Source organism: Rattus norvegicus, chromosome 19 (genome assembly GCF_021556685.1).
Source record: "Rattus norvegicus strain SHRSP/BbbUtx chromosome 19, alternate assembly SHRSP_T2T, whole genome shotgun sequence".
Taxonomy (NCBI): Eukaryota; Metazoa; Chordata; class Mammalia; order Rodentia; family Muridae; genus Rattus; species Rattus norvegicus.
The window spans coordinates 41,328,893-41,349,403 of NC_141552.1; the positions used below are offsets into that span (position 1 = coordinate 41,328,893).

Genomic DNA, 20,511 nt, shown 5'->3' on the forward strand with positions numbered 1-20,511 from the left:
AAAGCTAGTGGGCAATTGAAGACAAGAGCAACTTGGGGATTAGAGTTGAAAAACTAAACCAACTTGAACTTCGGTAAACAAATGAAACTTTTAATAAACACTTCATTGGTTATATTAATGGGTTTAGGGTTTTATGAAGGATGTCTAAATGGCATGATGAGAGCATGTCCCTGAGCCTCATCTGTAGAATGGGGTGGTTAGTGGTTGAATGGCGATTGTTAACCAGAGGCAAGAGGAAGCAAACACAGTGTAGCACCCAGGTCCAGCAATGACCCTGGTTGCATATCTTCCCTGATTGGGATGAACTTTCTGGGAACTTTGTAAACAAAAGCACAAACTGCTCACATCATCTGAGGACCCACCAACACTAGATTAGTAAGTATGTGATGGGTTCAAGGTAGAAACAGAAAGCCAACGGAAGATGGCATTTGTCCACTGAACTTTTTCATCTTGCCGCCTCTGAGAAGTTCTTGGGAGAAATGAAAGAGAAGAACATCCCCCACCCTGCGCTCTCTTCTCCTCTGCACTAGCAGGTGCTCTGAGAACTGGCGTTCTGCTCAGTCAGCTTTCACTTCAGTGTGCGCTTTTGAAATATTCTCTTGGTGTGTCGCCAAGAGGCTTCTTTCAACGAGAAAAATTGAACAGCACATAGTCCTGTACTCCTCACACTCAGTAGAAGAAGGCTGTCAGGTTCCTGAAAGATTTCTAACTAGGCCTTCGGTTGCTTTAGCTACCCTTATTCTATTCCTCTCTGAGGGAAGAGACCTCAGGGATTCTGCTTGCAGGGCTGGCTGTCTCTTTAAATTCTGCCACCTCCAACTCAGGCTCTGTCTAAGCAGAAAACACTAGCACCCTTTGTACTCTTGCTCTTGCAATATCTGCAGGTTAGAGATACGATGCTTCACGTGTGTCAGGCAAACCTCGGTGGGTGTTCAGCCCTACACATGGTAGCCTGCTGCTTGATCTGTGTCCTAGCATTTTAATAGCAGGAAGCAAGCAGCAGCAGCACCCTGCTCTGACTAGGTCTCTGCTGTTTTCCTATGATGCCGCAGCCCACATGTATAATTTCCTTAGCCTCCAGGAGTCCAGAAGTGTCCACCTACAGTTGCAATACAACTACCTGTGGGACAACGTCCCTACTCATCTCTCATCATCTAAAGTAAATACAAAACTCTTTTGAGAATGGATTATTACCGAAGATAAAAGATGAATTCTTTTCAACTCAGCAACAAAAGACCAGTGACTCCTCAAATACACACACATTTTTAACTTAATTGCTTTTTTCCCCAGCTACCAGGCAAGCAGGAAGTCAGAGGAAAAGCAATCCATTAACTTACAAATGACCTGTGTACCTTCGGAAATATAGGAAGCACCTACCGCAACTTCTGGCGGGGGATCCTTGTGTTCCGGAAGGACACTGGTTCGAATCTATGGAGAAAAACAAACATGTTCTATGTGACTTCTGGATAAAAACTTGGGGCGAAGTTTCACACAAGTTCTGGCCTTCTGCTTTCTTCATCTGATATCAGTTCAAACGTTTGAGTTAATCATCAATGAGAACGCCTGCCCTCAGTATCCACTGCAGTGCAATAAATCTGTCGTGTTACAATTCTAAAGCTTCCTGACTTTCCCAGTAGACAGCTGCCTGGTCCTCACCCATCTCCTCCTTGTCAGCAGCAGACATCTGGAACTTAAATGAGTCACCTTTTATCTTCTCAAAACACAATTTATATTGAGTATTCCAAGGGAATGACAGGGTGTAGAGAAAATAATTCCATGCATGCTTGACAAGTACTCTCTGAATGAGAGTTCATACCCAACCTCCTTATAGGAGATTCCATTCCTGTGAAAACTCTGGGCAGTGTGATAAGGACAGTGACATTTGAATTAATTTGAAAAGTAAGTTTCACTTGATGGTAAAAGGTAAAAAATGAGTCACCAGGGGCAGCTTGTCACATGAACATTCTGCATGAACATGAACATGAGTAATTAGATTTGCACATTTTATTGATTGTTAATTATCTACACTCGTTTCCCCCCAGAGTCACGTGGGGCTTTTTCAAACTATTTGTGCTCAACCTTGTTACTAGATTGTCTGTATTTAATGGGTAGCTGCTGAGCCAGGTTCTCCTAAAACCAAAAAAATTCCAAATGAGAAAGAGGGAGAGAGATCATCTTTCTCACAGAAGAGAAGAGGAAGCAAAACCAAATAAGACTGGCATAACAGCCTTGGAAATAAAGATGAGATGGAATAGGTAAATGGATACAGAGAAATATCAGAGTGTGCCTTGCTTAATTGGAGAGCAAGCGCTGGCTCGGAGGGATGGGATAAATGAACAGACCAGAAGTGAGCTATGGAAAACCTTCTGTGATGTCATTCTAATACAACCTCTTTAGAAGCACAGCCCTCTGAAACCAGGGGGTTCTGCTGTGCCTTTGTATAACAGGGCAATGGGTGGACACACAGAGGACAAGGTGGTTGCAATATCCCTAGCAGTGCCAAAGGGCTTCATCCAGTTTCTACAGCCTGCTGGTCTTTAACAGTTTCCATCGCTGGATAAAGCCCTGTGCTATAGAAGAGTATGCCCTTTGATTCACAGCTTGAGGCTCTTTATCTCTTATGACAGACCCAGTTCCACCACTAGCACAATTTGTCAGTCATTATAGCAGCGAACTATTTACCAGTGCACAAAATAAATGGTGGGAAATATCCCAACAGAGTGGGCAAAACAGTTAATAGAGCATACTCTGCTCAGAACACATGGTGGAAGACTCCTTTGCTAAGGGTTTCGTGGCTTGGTGGTTGCATACTCGGTACCATGCAGTTCACTATGCAGTCTCTTTATCTGAGAGCCATGATGAACTGGCTGGTTCTGTGTGTCAACGTCATACAAGCTGAAGTTATCACAGAGAAAGGAGCCTCAGTTGAGGAAATACCTCCATGAGACCCAGCTGTAAGGCATTTTCTCAACTAGTAATCAAGTGGGGGAGAGCCCAGTTCATTGTGGGTGATGCCGTCCCTGGGCTGGTAGTCTTGGGTTCTATAAGAAAGCAAGCCAGTAAGTAACATCCCTCCATGGCCTCTGCATCAGCTCCTGCTTCCTGACCTGCTTGAGTTCCAGTCCTGACCTCCTTTGGTGATGAACAGCAATGTGAAAGTGTAAGCTGAATAATCCCACATACATATACATACTCGTTGCATTCTTTTTCAAAATACTGACATTCTCAAAAGGGATGTCCTTGTATTAAAATATAAAATAAAAAGTGATGGAGACTGGTGAGGCTCGACGTGAGTAGGATTGCATGAAATAGTTGATTTAGGTTATATGTATGTGCATATATAGAGAGACAAAGTTAGACTAATATTAACAATTCCAGCATGGCCCATTAAACTCCTATATTCATGTGATTTTTATTATTCCTTATAAATATGAATAAGAGAGAGAAGAAAGAAAATTCTATATCCCATGTACATAAAAAATTAAAGGTACCAAATGGGCCACTTTGTTAGTATCCTGTGTGTGTGTGTTTTTATGTGTGAAAGGGAAAGAGAAAGGGAAGAAGACAGAGAAAAGGAACTTTATATTTATTTTTAAATAATAAAAGGTTAAGTACAGGTTTGCATAATTTTAAAACATTTGAGTTGATACAGTTGATGTCATGGTACAGCTTTCCCTATATCAATGTATCCTACTGTGTATTAGCACTGCTGTGTGGAGAACAGTGGTTTGCCAGTAAATAGAGGCCCAGGCTTCTTTTGGAGGCTTCAGTGTCTGGTGGCTGTGACCAATATAAACCACCCAAGTAAGATATAGTAAGTGCTACCATAGGAATGGGAGCATTTACTCTGGATGTTTAGACAGCAGACCACACAGCCTGTGGCTACCGGGGCAGTCTGCAGAGAAGAGGTGCTCTGGTCCTGAAAGATGAATAGGAGTCTTCAGCAAGGAAGAAAACAACAAAGCATAAAGGGTGTGAGGTAAAACATAAGCACCATATGGCTGCTGAAGTCCAACTGCCTTTGTGAAGAGTTTGCTCCTGAGGATGCTTCAAGGAACTTGCAAGGGAGTGACTTGAGTTGAATAAGTTTGGAGAAGTAAGTTGGGTCAAAAAATGTATAAGGCCATGGTGTTATGTAGTTGGCATTTTTTTCTTTAAATACTCCTTCCAGGCAACAGAACATCAGGGATGGCTATTGGGACCAGCACTCGAGTTATCCCAAGGCCTTCTGAGAGCTCTGAGTCCGTTTTTCTGTTTTGGTGGTAGCTTTTTAAATGAGATTTGTGTAAGTAATTATATTCTTTTCAGCCTTTGGAGCAGTTTGGGGCTAGAAAGGGGAGGTACAAAGTGAGAACAGAGTTAAGGGACTGAAATAAATGAGCAGAAAGGACTATAACATGAGGAAAATGGAAGGCAGAGGATTGAGAACAAGAGAGAATTAATGATGCTGGAGAGGCAGGGGTACATCACTGATAACATAGTCCTGGAATTTAAGGAGCCATGGCTGTTACTTCAGTATTTCAAATGTTCTAGATCCTCACTATGTCATGCCTCCTGAGGAGAGTTCATGGCCTTTCTTGTGAATTCATTTTTGGTGTTATTCACATTTTATCCTACTAGGTGTCTTCAATGTGTCTCTCTAAGAAATTTCCCAAAACACAAAAATGTTCACCCAAGTATACAGTCAAAGCCTTTCCAACTTGGGTCTAGAGGTTTATGACAGCAAATAAATCAAGGTGGACCAGGGGATGGCTGTGACCAGATGTATGCCCACATTGTAAGAGACATATGGCTTATTGCCTAAGTTCATACGAATCAAATTGCCCTTCTGTCTGTCAGTCCCAGAAGTTCAAGGTTCATGTCTGCTAACTTTGAAATGATAAACACAGCTAGTTTACTTCCATATGATAACCATATACTGGCAAGTAGTTAGGAACCCCAATTCTCATCAGCTCCATGCAGACCTCTCTGCTAACATTCAAAGCTTCTAGGAGCTCCAGAATATGGCTGCAGTAGGGAAATAGAGCACATTCAAGCTCATACTTAAAGAGGAAAACTCCTGAAGGTAGTGAATCTTATTAACAGAACATGGATGCCTCTGTCTCATAGGGGAAGACTGCTACACAATGAGGTCTGCTGGAGGTCCAGAGCCAGCCAAAGAGAAGGTCACAATATCCAGAACCTGTGTCCCTGGCTGCACTGTCCAGAGCTCACATAGGTCCATTTCTGCATTGGTAGGTGAGAATAAAGCAAGCTCCTCCTATATCTCTAGAGAGATATAGATAGGATGGAGGGAAATGTTGGGGGTCATCTGGGAGGAATACCCATGAAACAGCAAATATCCTCCACCAAGAATATGGTCTAACTTGACAATGTATTTGGAAGTGAATTTGATATAGGATCGGAGTCTGTTTCCTCACATAAATGTTACTCTAGACCCTTGTTGATATTGATAGGGAATCCCTGATATTGAGACATGAAGCCATGATAGCGAAAAATGTTTACCTCCTCCTGTGGTGTGATTATCCTGTAAGGAGGTGTCACAGGCCTCAAGTGTGACCCCATAACTCAACCCCACCAACAGCAGCATATGTTAGGAATATCTGTTGCATCAACTGGAAGGTTTCAATAGGGTATTGTTTGCCCGCAGACTTAGAGAGCTAAGTCTCCAAGTAGCTACATGAGAGAAAGTTATCAGCTGATGGCCAATAACCACCGTGTCCCTATAGTAACTGGCACAGAACTTTGTACAGGTGTGTAATAAGCCGAACCCCCCAAAACAGTGGGCATTGATTTGTTTGCAGGTCTAACAGAACTCCAGGTGTGGGACAGCCTGTTCTCCAGGAAGATCTCACAAGTCTGTGGTTCAAGGGCAAGCTGCCTATGTCATCATTCAGAGACTCAACCAGGAAAGATCTGGCCCCTAAACATCCACAGGCTGTAAGTTCAATTGAATATCCTACACTGCTGTAGAGCAGGTCTTCATTTTCTGGATGACTGTCAGCTGAGACAAAAGAAAGTGCCAGAGGCCTCCTGTTTGTGCTTCTCACTGTGTGGTCTCCTCCATGGTCAAACTGAGCAATAGAAAATTCTGTGTGTATATTATTTATTTATCGTGATAACAATGAAACGTGTTATCTGTTTGAAATATATAATATCTAAGTGCTATAGATAGCCAGTCTAATGTGCACTAGCTCACTAGGATATCCTACCTCTGTATATCTCTAACTTATTTCCAATTGGTCAATCTTCTCTACCTGTGGCTCCCTGAATTCTTCCCAATTAATTCTCCCCCAGCACATGTTTGTCTTCAGAAGAAATCCATTCATATATACATATATATTTGCATATTAATTTAAATCACATGATATTTTGACATTAAAATATCGCATACTGTTTTTGGTGCTGAGGCAGTAGCAAGGGTTTCCTCATACTATGTAAGAACTGTGACATTGAACTAGCATTCAACCCTACAATGGTGCTTAAAAATCAAGATTAAAAAACTCCCATTTCTTCAAAGATACATCATTTTTTTATCACGAAAACACTAACAATCTTTTTCCTTTTAAATTCATAAAATCTAAACACTAAATGTTGTCTCTCCATGGTGCAGTAGCTCGTTAGGATGCCCTACCTCTATATATCTCTAACTTACTTACAAGTGGTCAATCTTCCCTACCCATGGCTACCCGAATTCTTCCTAGTGTGCTGTGACCACCATTTTTACTCCGGGATGTGATCTTTGTTTTAAAGGAAGCCCTGAGGACTGATGGGAGAATGGGAGGATTGCTACTATTATGGGTACTGCGATGAGATGTATGGGCATGGAGGGAAAATCTCACAGTTTAGTTTGATTCCGCCTTACATGATGACCATGCAATGAGCTTTCAGCACTGGGCGCAAGCTCAATGTTCACAGCTATCTCAGAAGCCAGGGCTCTCTAGAGTTTTCATTTGTTTTCAAGGGAAGTTTACAGTCAAATTGTGGTGATGAGGTAAAAACAAAATAGCTCATGCTAAATTTTTGTTTCCTACTTTAATCTCAGCAAACATATATCAAGCATTTATTATGGTCCAGTCAGCATTATAGAAACTGTAGATTTTAGAAAGGTAAAGGTCAATAAGACAAATGGGTTTTTGTTTTGTTTTGTTTGTTTGTTTGTTTGTTTTTGTTTTGTGGGCTTTCTTTTGAAGGAAGTGTTATTCGTTTGTTTGTCCATGGACAATAAGAATTATCTGGTTATTTAAAAATCAAACATTCAAAAGTAATTGATAATAGTTTCAAGTTTACTAAAACTCAACAGTGAGTCTGAGATAGTAAACAATTCCATGATTACTCAATTTTTCTTTTGAGCAGAGGAAGTATAACATATGAAAACTTAAAATGATTTGGACAATAGGATTAATCGGTCAACGCAGAAATATGGTCCTCAGAATCTTGGAGTCCCATTTGAAAGTTCATCCCGAATACTTCCAGCTCACTAGCTCTTCCCTGAGGACGGTAGAGACATTGTTACAAACACGGGGGTAAAAAAATGATTCAATTAGTGTGGTGGTTTGAATAAGCATGGCCTCAATAAGATCCTATATTTGAATGCTTGGTCTATTAGCAAGTGGCACTACTTTGCAAGGATTAAGAGGTGTGGTCTTGTTGGAGGAAGTGTGTCACGGGGGGTGGGCTTCAGGGTTTCAAATGCCAAGCCATGCCAGGTTCAGTCTCCTCTCTCCTCTCCCCTCCCCTCCCCGCCTCCCCTCCCCTCCCCGCCTCCCCTCCCCTCCCCTCCCCTGCCCTCCTCTCTCTCTCTCTCTCTCTCTCTCTCTCTCTCTCTCTTTCTTTCTCCCCCCCCCCCCCCGCCTGGCAATCCAGATATAGAACTCTCAGCTACTTCTGTAGTACCATATCTACCTGTGTGCCATCATGCTTTCCACCACATTGATAATGGACTAAACCATTTTAACTATAAGCTATTCCTAATTAAATGTCTTTCTTTACAAGAATTGTTGTAGTCATGGTGTCCTGTCTCAACAAGAGAACATTAACTAAGAAATACAATAAAAGGTGTTTTTTTAGATATAAGAGACAATAGGGATTAGAAAAAAACTATAAAAATTGAATTATCTCTTCAGCCATCTGTAAAGCAAGTTTTCTTAACACATAAGTCATGGAGGATACTTAATATGTAAGTTATAACAACCTAGCTTTAAATAATTCTGAAATTCTTAAAATCCCTCTTAATATGAAGAATCAAAAAGCATAATTCTTTTGATAAATGGATATTATTAATATTTATTTAACTTTCTTAGGGACATTCTAGGTTTTTTTAAGTGCCTATGTACTAAGTGGGCATACAACCCTTTTAGTGAAGATCATTCCCAAAACTGGTGATCTAAAATGGTTGTTATTAGTTTGTTAGCATTTTCTGTTTCTGTGGGCAATAAATACCTGAAAGAATCAACTTGAAGGAAGAAAATTTTTGTTTTGGCTCTTGTTTTTAGAGATATTAGTCCATAGTTGCTCAGTCCTACATCACTGGGCTTGTGGTAGAGCAATGCATCATAATAGAGAACATAATTAAAAGGTCTGTTTATCTCGGGTAAAAAAGAGACAAAGGAAAAAGCCAAAGTCCTAAAATCCATTTCAAGGGCAGCTTCCGATGACCTGATGACCTAACTTCCTCCCTCCAGGACCTGCCTCCTGTAGATTCCTTCACCACTGGCTGAATGCTAAGGTTTTAACATAGGAGTCTTGGAGAGCAGTTAACAACCAAGCTGTAACTTCAACTTTGCATATTAGAATTAATCATTACCAGCATGTTTTTATTTCTGTGTTCATCTTTATCAAACATAAGCCATACTTGGTAAAATTCATTCAAAAGTACTATGAAAGAATCCAGGCATCGGGATTTTTTCAAAGCTCATTCTCTTTGTGATTATAATGTACAGCCAGAGAAAATTAAGAAACTTAGCATGAAAATTTGAAAAGAATAGTTCATTTTACTTTTAATTATGTGCATATATGTTTGGGGAGGGGCATGTGGACACGAGTATCTGAGGAAGCCAGAAGAGAGTTAGAGTTACAGGCTGTTGTCAGATATCCAATATGGATGCAAACTCAAGCTCAGGTCCTCGTAAAGAGCTGTATGCCCTTAACCAATGAGCAATCTCTCCAGCCTCAGGATTTATTTTTTAAATATTGAAAGTCATCTAGTGATTACTTTAAATGTTAAGTAACCTCAGAACTCATGATGATGCCTCCAGGCAGGAAGAATATGTCTGCCCTTTGCTAAGCAAATGTTTATGGTGGGCTAGGGCTGATCAATTAGGTCAAAGATTGAAATGGGTTAGAATAGCACTGGACTTTCAATACCCTTTGATGTTGTCACCTTCCTTTGTTCTCAGTACCTCTGAGAATGACTGTATTTGAAGACAGGACCAAAAATCTAGTGATATAACTAGATTAAGGAATAGGACTGTAGAATGGACCTGATATTAATATAACAGCTACAAGAAGAAATGCTTAGAATGCTCATGTGCAGAAGGTAGTAAGAGAGTGGATACATGCAAACCAAGAAGAGAGTCTTAGAGGAGTTCAACCCTGCCAGCATCTCTAGGTTGCACTTCCTGACTACAGAACTATAAGAAAGTCAATTTTTGTTGTGTAAATGCCAATTCTGTGTTGTTTGCCCTGAGCAGCTTGGTAATGACTCTGGTTTTGTGTAATATGACTTTCCAAGATTTAAGAAAGGTGACAGGTATTCTTGTTTTACAACCCTCAAAGAGCACATGTTTTCTGTGTATCTCTTTAAAAGCATCATATCTCATACTGCCTCAAAAACTTGCAAATGTCTTTAGCATAAGAGTAGCCTAGAATTTGAGTCTGGTTTTAATCTCCAAGTTTGTCATTTCAGCTGCACATACAGGCTAGAATCATTGTGGAGTTCTCTGCTTGGCAGCACTGATGTCCTGCTCAGTGAAACCTGGCATTTTAGACTTTCGGTTTCAGAAGGGTCTGTGGATGCCTCTAGGTGAGAAATGGCTCCTTTGTCCTCCTGTATCAACTCACATCTCCTTTGTGCTTCAGGACTGTCCTGTCCTGCCTTTGGTCCTCCTTAGTTTCCAGGGCACTGGAAATCTGTTTTGCTTCCCCCCTTTCATCTGTCGCCTGTTCTGTTAGCTTCCCACTTCATAGGAATTCAATACATCAGTTTTAAATTAATGAAAAGAAAAGCCACTCAGAAAGCCATAATGTCTCCATTTCTCACTTAACCCACTACAGAGACTGAACGTGTTGCTGATTGTTCTTTCTCCACGCAGGCAGAGGCCCATAGCTAAGCTGGTCTTTAACTTTCAAAAATGTCCACAGATTAAATTTACTCTATCTGGTCATTTCTGTTTACACAGCTTGAAGATATGCTCAAACATATGGAAATATTTGGATTGTGTCCTCTGTCTGGCTGTTATTCTATATGTATTAGAGTATTGCTTTCCTCATGTGCCACGTCATATGCAAATAGAATTTGTACTCTCTCTCTCTTAGTGTGCGCATGCGTGTGTGTGTGTGTGTGTGTGTATGTGTGTGTGTGTGTGTGTGTGTGTGTGTGTGTGTGTGTGTGTGTTTTGAACCTAGGGTCTCATATGAGTGACACATATACTAAATAGCTATTCCTCTATCCTCTGTCCTCTATCTTCATACGCAGTTGTTGGAAAACGAATGAACCTTCCCAACATACAATTAAGGGATGAAAAGCTAGTATTTCATGGAGGTCCTTAAGTATGATTGCAAAGGTAAATAAAATGGTACCTGTGAATATATTAGTTTGTTTACTGAGACATCTTATACAGCACTTTCAAATATCTATCTATACGTGGCTCATCTGGTACATAGCATGTGTCCCAAAGGCTGAATGTCATCCAAAATGGCTGCAACAGTTATTGACAGCGACAGGCCATCGTGGTTGTTACTAGGTACACGCAATCATCTTCCAAATGTCAAAACACATTGTCCCAAATCATACACATATGAACGTTCAACAGCCTGTGACGGAAAATACGAATAACAGCAAGTGTAAGCACAGTTCTAGTTTGGATGCATCCTGTGTGCATAAGATGTTTTTCCTTTTTCTGAGGCAGAGATTTTCACATTAGAGCTCTGGCCACATGGGTCCCTTTACACTGAATGGCTGGCACTTTAAGACTTCTCACTCCTCTCTATGAATACACTATGATACCGAAGTCTAGCGATCACACAGGACGCATGTGGTTCTTCAGGTTAATGCTGACTGTGATGGGGCTCCAGACTCCTATAACTCTGAGTATCCCTGCCGTTCCCTCCATCTTATTCCATTTCCCTTTCCAATGATAAAAGATCTATTGTACACAAGTGAAAGGCTATGAAACAGTAAAAAACACTGTCTGCAGATCTTTCCTTTCGTTCACAGGTTGTAGCTTGGAAGATCCATACATTCTGCTGAATACGAATGGCCAATAGAAAGAGTGCAGTCCTGCAGGTAACAGGTGTCTCCCAACAACTCTTCTACTCTGCTCACTGGATGGTTTATTTTTGGATCTTCCTGAGACTAACACAGGGTTAGGGATAGGAGAATCCTCTAGACATCGTATTGCTTGTCTATTTGTATGAGCCGAGTCCTGCCCTGTGTATTTCTCTAAAGCAAAAAAAAAGCATCTCCTAAGAGGTATGCAGGTTGTGACAGATTTCATCAAAATATCAAGAAATATGTAAGCCTTTAAGATGAAATGAAAGTCTAATAACTCTTCACAATTCGAAAGCATATTCTAAAGTTGGGATCCACAGGTACTGAAGACAATACCCGGGCCCTGACTAAGGAGCTGTTCTCTGGGTGTTAGAACTTTATTTCTGATATTCACTGCTGAATCTGTGCCTCAAATTAGCTACCTGCCTTTCAAGGGCCTGGTGCCCAGCTTGACTCTATGAGCATGCAGTAGAAACTTAAGGATGTGGGCTTCAGTGGCGTGACTTTAGAAGGTCAGGGGTACGCCTTTGAAGGGGAAAGTGAGGCTCAGTCCCTTCTTTATTTGTCCTATTTTCTATCTGCCCCTCCATGATTTGGACAGTTTTGTTTTTCCATACACTTATGTCAAGATCCACTATCTCACTGAGGGTCAAAGCCAACAGTGCTGCTGACTCACTAATGAAGACATATAGACTGGAAATCAAATTAAATCTTTCCTCTTAATAAGTTGACTTTTCTATTTTAATAGTGATAGAAAGCTAGCATATTCTCCCAAACACATGGATATCATTAATATGTAAATTATGTATAGAACCTAGTTCAATTCCATACATTCAACATCAACAGTTTGTCAGGAGACCTTCACAGGTAACTTCATCTGCCATCTACCCCTCGTCCTCACCCTGCATCTTAACATACAACATAATTCTGTCATCCTTCTGAAAAGTGGAAAGAAAGTCATTAATGCTGATTCATTAGCCTCATACTAGACCTAGGTAGATCTATGTGCTTCTAAAATCTTTCTACCATCAAACATGGTCATTGAAAACTTACAGTTGGTGAATTGGTATAGTGAAAGCAAGGTGAAAAATAGGGACACTTAGGCTCAGGTTCCGTTATTCCAGGGATGCATATGCTAGTTTTAACACATGGCTCTCTCAGATATGAATTGCCTTATTATTGCCCATTTTGCAGGAGAGAAAACTGAATTTTAGAAGTGATCTGTCAATACCAGCTCATTAGCAGGAAGCTAGTTTGGCATTAGATGGTCTGCTTTTGAAGACTATGCCTCATGACATTGTGTCTTTTCAGAGGCAGGACAAATGGTGAGTTTAATGGGTTTCCCTTGAGTTGCTTAACAAACTTTTTTTTAAAAAACTAAAACTCTATTAGCCTTAGGGAATAGAAACAAACACAATTGATCACATTACTAGATCTGAAAACACCACTGTTACATATTAACAGCACTCAATTAAGACTACAGTCATGACTTAATCAGCAAGCCATTAGACACAAAACAGTAATATAAACGCAAGCATGTTTCTATTAATCTGTTGCTCCCTATAAGTCATTGTGGTATTGCCCACATATTCCATATGGTCCTTTACAACCTAGATTTGGTTTCTTCTTGTCAAGAGATTGTATAGCCCTATTGAAAAATGATTAATAATATACCTATAAAGGCTATTTTTCCCAAGAACTAGAGAATGGCAAGGCAATTTAAATCATGGAATGGAAGGACTACCAATGCATCTATTCAACAAGTATTGCCTTCCTTTCCAGGCAAAAGGGACACGGCTATTCGACTGTGCAGTCGCTGGGCTGCACTGTCACAACAGATTCCTTCTCTGTGGGAATTTTACCAGAGCCTCTAGTCCTTTGGTTCATAAGTCTCAACAAAACTGCTTATAATCACCAGTAGAAGTTGTAAAATATGTGTGCTTATGCCAGGGTCCCTGCCCTCATTCCTTTAACTCTTAGCACAGGCTTTCCTATCACGGTTCTTTGTGTCTGATGTGTGATGGAGGCAAGTGAGACTCCAAGTCTTACTTTCAACTCACAAGAAAAGAGAACTCCAAGGTAAGAGGCTTCTCCACCAAGACACGTGACTAAGAAGATGGGAGAGATTAGTGTGTTGATGTAAATCTGCTGTTTCTTAAGCCCCTGCTAACTATGTAGATAGTGGCAGCCTATCAATTCCCTGCAATTCCTGGCAGTCTGCTTGTGAGCCTAGCCAGTATGGCTGAACCATCTCTCCATCCAGCCCTTCCTGGCAATGACTCATACCACAGGTTTGCAGCTCTCAAGTGTGATCTAATCAGGAGTTGTGTGAGGTCAAAACCATGTCCACACTGATACTCAGGTAATAGTGTCCTTTTGAATCTTCATTCTTTACATGGGACACAGTAGAGTGTATTTGGAGGTTCATACAGCCTATTATTTCACAAAACTTTACACACAGAGCACACATGGTCTTTCTTAATTGATCAGAATTTAAAGAGATTTACAAACATAAAATGCTACCTACTAGGTACAGGTTTTGTTTTCTCATAAAGGTGTAATTGAACTATATTCGATTATAAGTGACTTTACATAGATTGAGACTTTGAAAGTTTCTGATGTTTGATTCTAATGTGGGAAGTTTGCATAGCTAGCACAGCATATGCAAACCAAAGTCCTGAAGACTCTCGAGATTCTATGAGATACTAAAGTGCCCTGAGACCCAGTGTTGGAGAAATACTGCTAAAAGTGGGCTTCAGTGTTGGGTCATTCTCTCCCTTTGAGAGGTTTCTATGTCAAAGTCACTGTCAGAGGTCAATGGATGGATATATGTCACAGGCACTGAAAACACTAGGCACAGAACTACTGCAGGCACCCAGTAACCAAATCTACCTTGTACCACAGTGTTTTCCTGACCTCGGTTGCTCTGTACTCTTACTGTCTTTGTACATGCTAAGGGAAGACAACATAGTCTTTGGGGATCACACATGTGACCATCAGGAAGAGGTGGAAAATATTAAAATGATGAAAGCATGTACAGTATTGAAATAGTGTAGTGCTGTTAAATGTAACTAATTATGTCACCAGCTCTAGTGAAGCTAGGTTACTGAGTCATGACTTTAAGTCATTCCTCATGAGAAAGTTCCACCTCAGTGGGAACTGAGAAAGAATAATATCTCTGCAGGCCAAGGAAACACTAAATGCACAGGCTCTGAAACCAAGGTGACAGTTCATACAGAAGGAGCAGGGAGGAGTGAGAAGCAAAGAAAGACAGGGCTATGGTAATATTTCGTTCATATCGCAATTACGAGAGGAAACTCTGGTAGGGTCCTGAGCCAAGAAATGAGGTGAGGCGATCTTTTTAATGCTTCAAAAATAGCATCCAATATGTGGAGAACAGATGGCAAGAGCTCAGTAATGGAAGGAGATGAGAAAGAAGTCATTTATAAGAGTCATATGACATGATTTCCCTTTCGCTAGAGTCAAGCTAGGATTGCAAGTTTTAGGAAACTCACCATTGGGTTCTCCTAAGTCACTTGTTTCAAATATTTATACAAAGCACATTGATACTGACAGAAAACAGCATGCATTTGAAAAGTTCTCTGAGTGTGATCGCATTCATGGTTGAGGAAAATAACGTTCAAGGGTCACAAGCATGTTCATCTTCATTACTAACTGTATCACTAAATGATAAGTGATATACTCTTTATATATTTACACTGTAGCTAGTAAATAATAGCATAGCTTTTAAAATATAGGGATATTTAGACACATGTAACCTAGAGAAGGAGGGAATTCAGTTCTATAGAAAAAGCATACAAACTGAGACAACCATATATTTATACTAACCTGTAAAGGACTAGAATGTGCTTATCAGTGGAAAGACTTGCTTATTCTGGCCAGAACCCACAGCAGTGTTGAACAGCAAATATCTGTTGCTTCTCTCTACATTGGGATCATATCAGTAAGCAATGGCTCAATGACATGTAACTGTCAAATGGTGTCACGTGAGGAAAGACAAAAAAATAAAAGGACAGAACCCACAAGGTTTAAAAACAAAATATTCTTTCTGGTACCAATAGTTCTATCTATCAACAGGGCTTTGGAGAAAATGAGTGGATACGGCTGTGTGCTTGACTTTTTAATTAAAGTGAGGAGACAAGCTTCATCTGTGCAACTGTCTCAAAGCACAAGCTCTGTGACAAGCTTCCTTCATTGTCTACTGAGCAGGCTTACAAAGCAACAGGCAGTCAGCTACAGATGCGCGTGCACGCACACACACACGTGCATTGTACACATATGCACATTGCACAAACACATATAGGGAGATGTACACATATGCGCACACAGACAAATACCAAGGTTCATGTACATATACATATATAGGTGCTTTTATACACACAAAGAAATATACACATAGGTGCATTTATACACACACATACACATACATAGACATACATTATACAAAACAGGTCAACTTCAGTAAACTATATTTAACAAATGTCAAAATAGACCTTAATGTTTTATAAAATATATCTTCTCAGATGCTTAAAGATTTTACTATTTCAAAGAAACTGCATTTGGAATCAAAAGCTTAACATTCAAAATCTTAACTGTTGGAGAATCTCCGTTATGTCTTTTTGTGCTTGAGTTTATACTCAGTGTTCTTCCTGTCTCAGATCTGATGAATCACAAGGAATGGGTTTAGGTATCTTAAAGAATTCTAAAATCCAATGCACTGAGCAATGACCACTTGTATGAGAAATAAGGAGTGTTGTTACAAACTCAATTTGACACAAGATATACTTTTTATTGCTTTCATTTCTTAAGATGAATTTTCCTATATTCCTGTCAAGAAGAAAGTAAAACATTTCAGCTAATGGTATTCCTCATTTCATAGATCAAATGAAGCGGCAGAGAGCAAAGTTCAATGGACTTCATGACAGGCACAGCCATCCTCTCAGAGGCAGTGATGGAGGGAGCCATCACCCCGACTGGGAGGACTCGATTCTCTGAAAGTTTTAAATATAGTGCTCAAAATGATATTTTAAATCCCCTCTCTCCCAACTTCTAAAGAGTCTAAGCTCTCGAGGCAGCTGATGAATCCATGGAAACAGTGTCTTCTGGATGCACAGGACAGCTGCACATGCAAACTCACAGCAGCTGCGACACTGTGTACAGAACCTAGGCAAGCATAAGCCAGACCAAATCCCAGCCAGAAGAGAGGCCTGGACACATTCTCACCCACAAGACATCGAGTTACTGGAAAGGGACAGCTGCTGGGAGAGGGAGAGCCGGTTTCCCTAAGGGTGGAGATCCTAAGCCTTGTTATTTCTTTAAGAACAATGGTATGACTCTCAGAAGCTAGGATAGAATGCTATCAGCTGTCTGTTATCTATCTGTAGTGTAAACATCTCAAGTAGAGAGACCATACGATTACCAACTACAGCGTTCCTAGAGATGTCTGTGATCAGCTCTCCAGGGTTCTTATGAGCAAGCTCTAATCCCCTAACACATGAACACATGGCCCATTGGTAAGGATGCCTGTGAGGCCTTTCCATTGAGATTCTTATGTCTTAGGAGACGGCTACAGCTACCACAGCCTTTACATAGAAAAAATTGCATGCAACTACATTTTAAAGTATAATCTTTTCATCTTATGTGTCATAAGTTAAGATCATATCTTAGAGGTACATAGAGGTGGGTATGAGGAGAGGGGCCATGTGGGGGTGGACTGGGAAGGAAGGGGGGACTGTGATTGGGACACAAAGTGAATAAATAAATATATTAATTGAAAAAAGAACAATAAACAGACAAATAAATAAATAAAGGATCTTATTATAGGTTATATATTCTCTTATTCTATTATCAATAAAATCATGTTTATTATCTAAACATGTTTCTGAAACATGGTAACAAAGCAAAAGCTATTTGTTTTGTTAAAGAAACAATAACACACACACACACACACACACACACACACACACACAGAAAAACCTAAAACCAATAATTTTAATTAAATTAAGGTTCAGTTGAGTGTAGATGCCTAGCTCGGACGTACCCAGCACTATCTGCTCAATCAGATTCCTAACTGAAGAATTCTTTTTAAAACCAATGGAAACTCCGGTCATGGGAAAGAGACACACACAGCAAGAATCTGGCTTACTAAAACTGGTCTCATGACTTATCTGGGCCCAGGGTCAGTGTTAAGTGTCTTGGCAATGAGTGCTGCATGCTTCAAAATTTTCTCTGTCTTCGGAGTATCTCACGAAGAGCTTTGGAAACCATAGTTCATGTCCTATACCCGTGTTTAGAAAAGTAATCTCACACAAGGTCTCAGAAAACAAAGGAAATAAATTACCCAGACACTGCCAGTCCATAAATGTTTCAGTTCGTGGGTAAGTGTCAAAATGAATTAAAAAGTTTCCCAATAAGGAATTGTAAAATGTTTTACCAATTAAAAGGAGAAGTTACTTTTTGTGCTTCTTAAATATATTGACCATTTTGATAATATCATCTCTAGGAGAAAAAGTCAATTCTAGTGTATCTGATTTACATTAGTATAATTAGACCCACTCAAGCTTTGTTTTTGTTTTTTTCTGTGTGTCTGTGTGTGTCTGTGTGTGTGTGTGTTTGTGTTTATTGTTTGTTTGTTTAACAAAGCAAATAGCTTTTGCTTTGTTACCACATTTCAGAAACATGTTTAGATAATAAACATGACTTTATTGATAATAGAGTAAGAAAATGTATAACGTATAATGAGATTCTTTCTATCTATCTTTCTTTCTTTCTTTCTTTCTTTCTTTCTTTCCCTGTTTATTTTTCATTAAAATAAAGCAGAGGGGGTAACTATCAGCAAAGATTTAGAACAGGTTTGTAAAAATAGTTAAATGAGTAGCCTTCATGGGACATATCGGTATTTATGAAAAGAACAACGTGATAGGGAAAGTGTGAAATGCTAATTTTGCTAATCATTGTCTTTCTGATAATAAACATTCTTACAGGAATGAGCTAATCATATTTTCATGTATATTCTCTTATAATTGCTGAATTTGAGCACATGCTCCTGTATTTGTTCATCCTTGCAAAGATATCAATTTGAGTCTTTTATCCTTAAAAAACACTTTTATTGGTGTGCATGTGTGTCCATGTAGGAGTACATGTGTGTGTGTGTGTGTTTGTGTGTGTTCACAAGTACGAGCATCTGGGTAGAAGTCAGAGAACAGTTTGTGGGAGTCAGTTGTCTCCGCTATATGAGTCTGGATATTGGACCCAGAGAGCGAGCTCTATTAACCTCTGAGCGGTCTCACCAGGACTTTTTGTTCATTTCTACATTAGATAACTGTGGTGTTTGGCTTGTGCTATTAAGGTATGAGTTTTCTTTTACATTTTTTTTACATATTTTGCCTATTAACCCCTATTAAACACACACAACAAGAAGAACAACATTTTTCTAATGTATAGACTGCCTTTTTATTTTCTTAGTGACATGTCTTTAAATAAAGGCTAGAATAATTTAAGAAGTCACTACAAATTTAGCAAACACAAGCTGATGCCCAGTTAGAATTTTTCCTTGTCATACCTCCCAGGAACAGTACTTACAAGTCAAGCAGTTAGTGTTCTGCCTGCTGCTTCCTGGGAAAGAATGCAGGAAAAAAGAATGTCTTTCAGAGGATCTGCAAATTCCCAAAGCAGCAGGAGAGGTTATAAAAAGAAAGGCATTTGACTATTTCCATGGGAACATCTTCATGACTACTGTTATCTTTATTAAGTAGTGAAAAGGAGAAAGAAAAAGAGAGCGGGGGGGGGGGGGGGAGAGAGAGAGAGAGAGAGAGAGAGAGAGAGAGCTCTACTGAACAGCTACCTAACATTTATGTGGGGCAAAGCATGCTTCTTTCCAAACTTTTAATACTGTATGGTGTGTGTGTGCTTGTGTGCATGTGCACGTGTACATGTGTGTGTGTGTGTGTGTGTGTGTGTGTGTGTGTGAGAGAGAGAGAGAGAGAGAGAGAGAGAGAGAGAGAGAGATGTGTGATGTGTGAATTTTTTTTTATTAACTTGAGTATTTCTTAAATACATTTCGAGTGTTATTCCCTTTCCCAGTTTCCGGGCAAACATCCCCCTCCCCCCTCCCCTTCTTTATGGGTGTTCCCCTCCCCATCCTCCCCCCTTGCCACCCTCCCCCCAACAATCTAGTTCACTGGGGGTTCAGTCTTAGCAGGACCCAGGGCTTCCCCTTCCACTGGTGCTCTTACTAGGATATTCATTGCTACCTATGAGTCCAGGGTCAATCCATGTATAGTCTTTAGGTAGTGGCTTAGTCCCTGGAAGCTCTGGTTGCTTGGCATTGTTGTACATATGGGGTCTCGAGCCCCTTCAAGCTCTTCCAGTTCTTTCTCTGATTCCTTCAACGGGGGTCCTATTCTCAATTCAGTGGTTTGCTGCTGGCATACGCCTCTGTGTTTGCTGTATTCTGGCTGTGTCTCTCAGGAGAGATCTACATCCGGCTCCTGTCGGTCTGCACTTCTTTGCTTCATCCATCTTGTCTAATTGGATGGCTGTATATGTATGGGCCACATGTGGGGCAGACTCTGAATGGGTGTTCCTTCTGTCTCTGTTTTAATCTTTGCCTCTCTATTCCCTGTCAAGGGTATTCTTGTTCCCCTTTTAAAGAAGGAGTGAAGCATTCACATTTTGATCATCCATCTTGAGTTTCATTTGTTCTAGGCATCTAGGGTAATTCAAGAAAGAATTTATGAATGTATGCTTTTGTATATGTGTGTATATGTTTGTGTCTGTGTGAGCCTGTATGTGTATGAGGTTTAAATGTATCTGTGTTTATGCTTCTTTGTGTATGTCTATGTGTGTGATTGTATGTGTCTATGTGCACATGGTGTACTTGAGTTTAGTGCACGGATTTGTACAGCTGCTTTTCTCCTTCTACCTTTACATGTTCTCCATACCTTCAGGTCACCAACCAACCTGCTACTTCCTTTACCCATCAAGCCTTCTTGCTCCCC

General features: G+C 40.1%; 1 protein-coding gene across 10 annotated transcripts in view; it reads right to left on the reverse strand.

The window, feature by feature from the left end:
- The window catches only part of Inpp4b (inositol polyphosphate-4-phosphatase type II B), a 743,006-nt gene that overhangs the window by 259,121 nt on the left and 463,374 nt on the right, over positions 1-20,511 (reverse strand). For 6 of the 10 annotated variants that reach the window (XM_087593768.1, XM_087593769.1, XM_087593778.1 and 3 more), the window contains 1 exon segment: positions 1,378-1,428. The exons of the other annotated variants lie outside the window; for them this stretch is intronic. In XM_087593768.1, the coding sequence (XP_087449894.1) occupies positions 1,378-1,428 (51 nt within the window). 10 annotated transcript variants of the gene reach the window in all.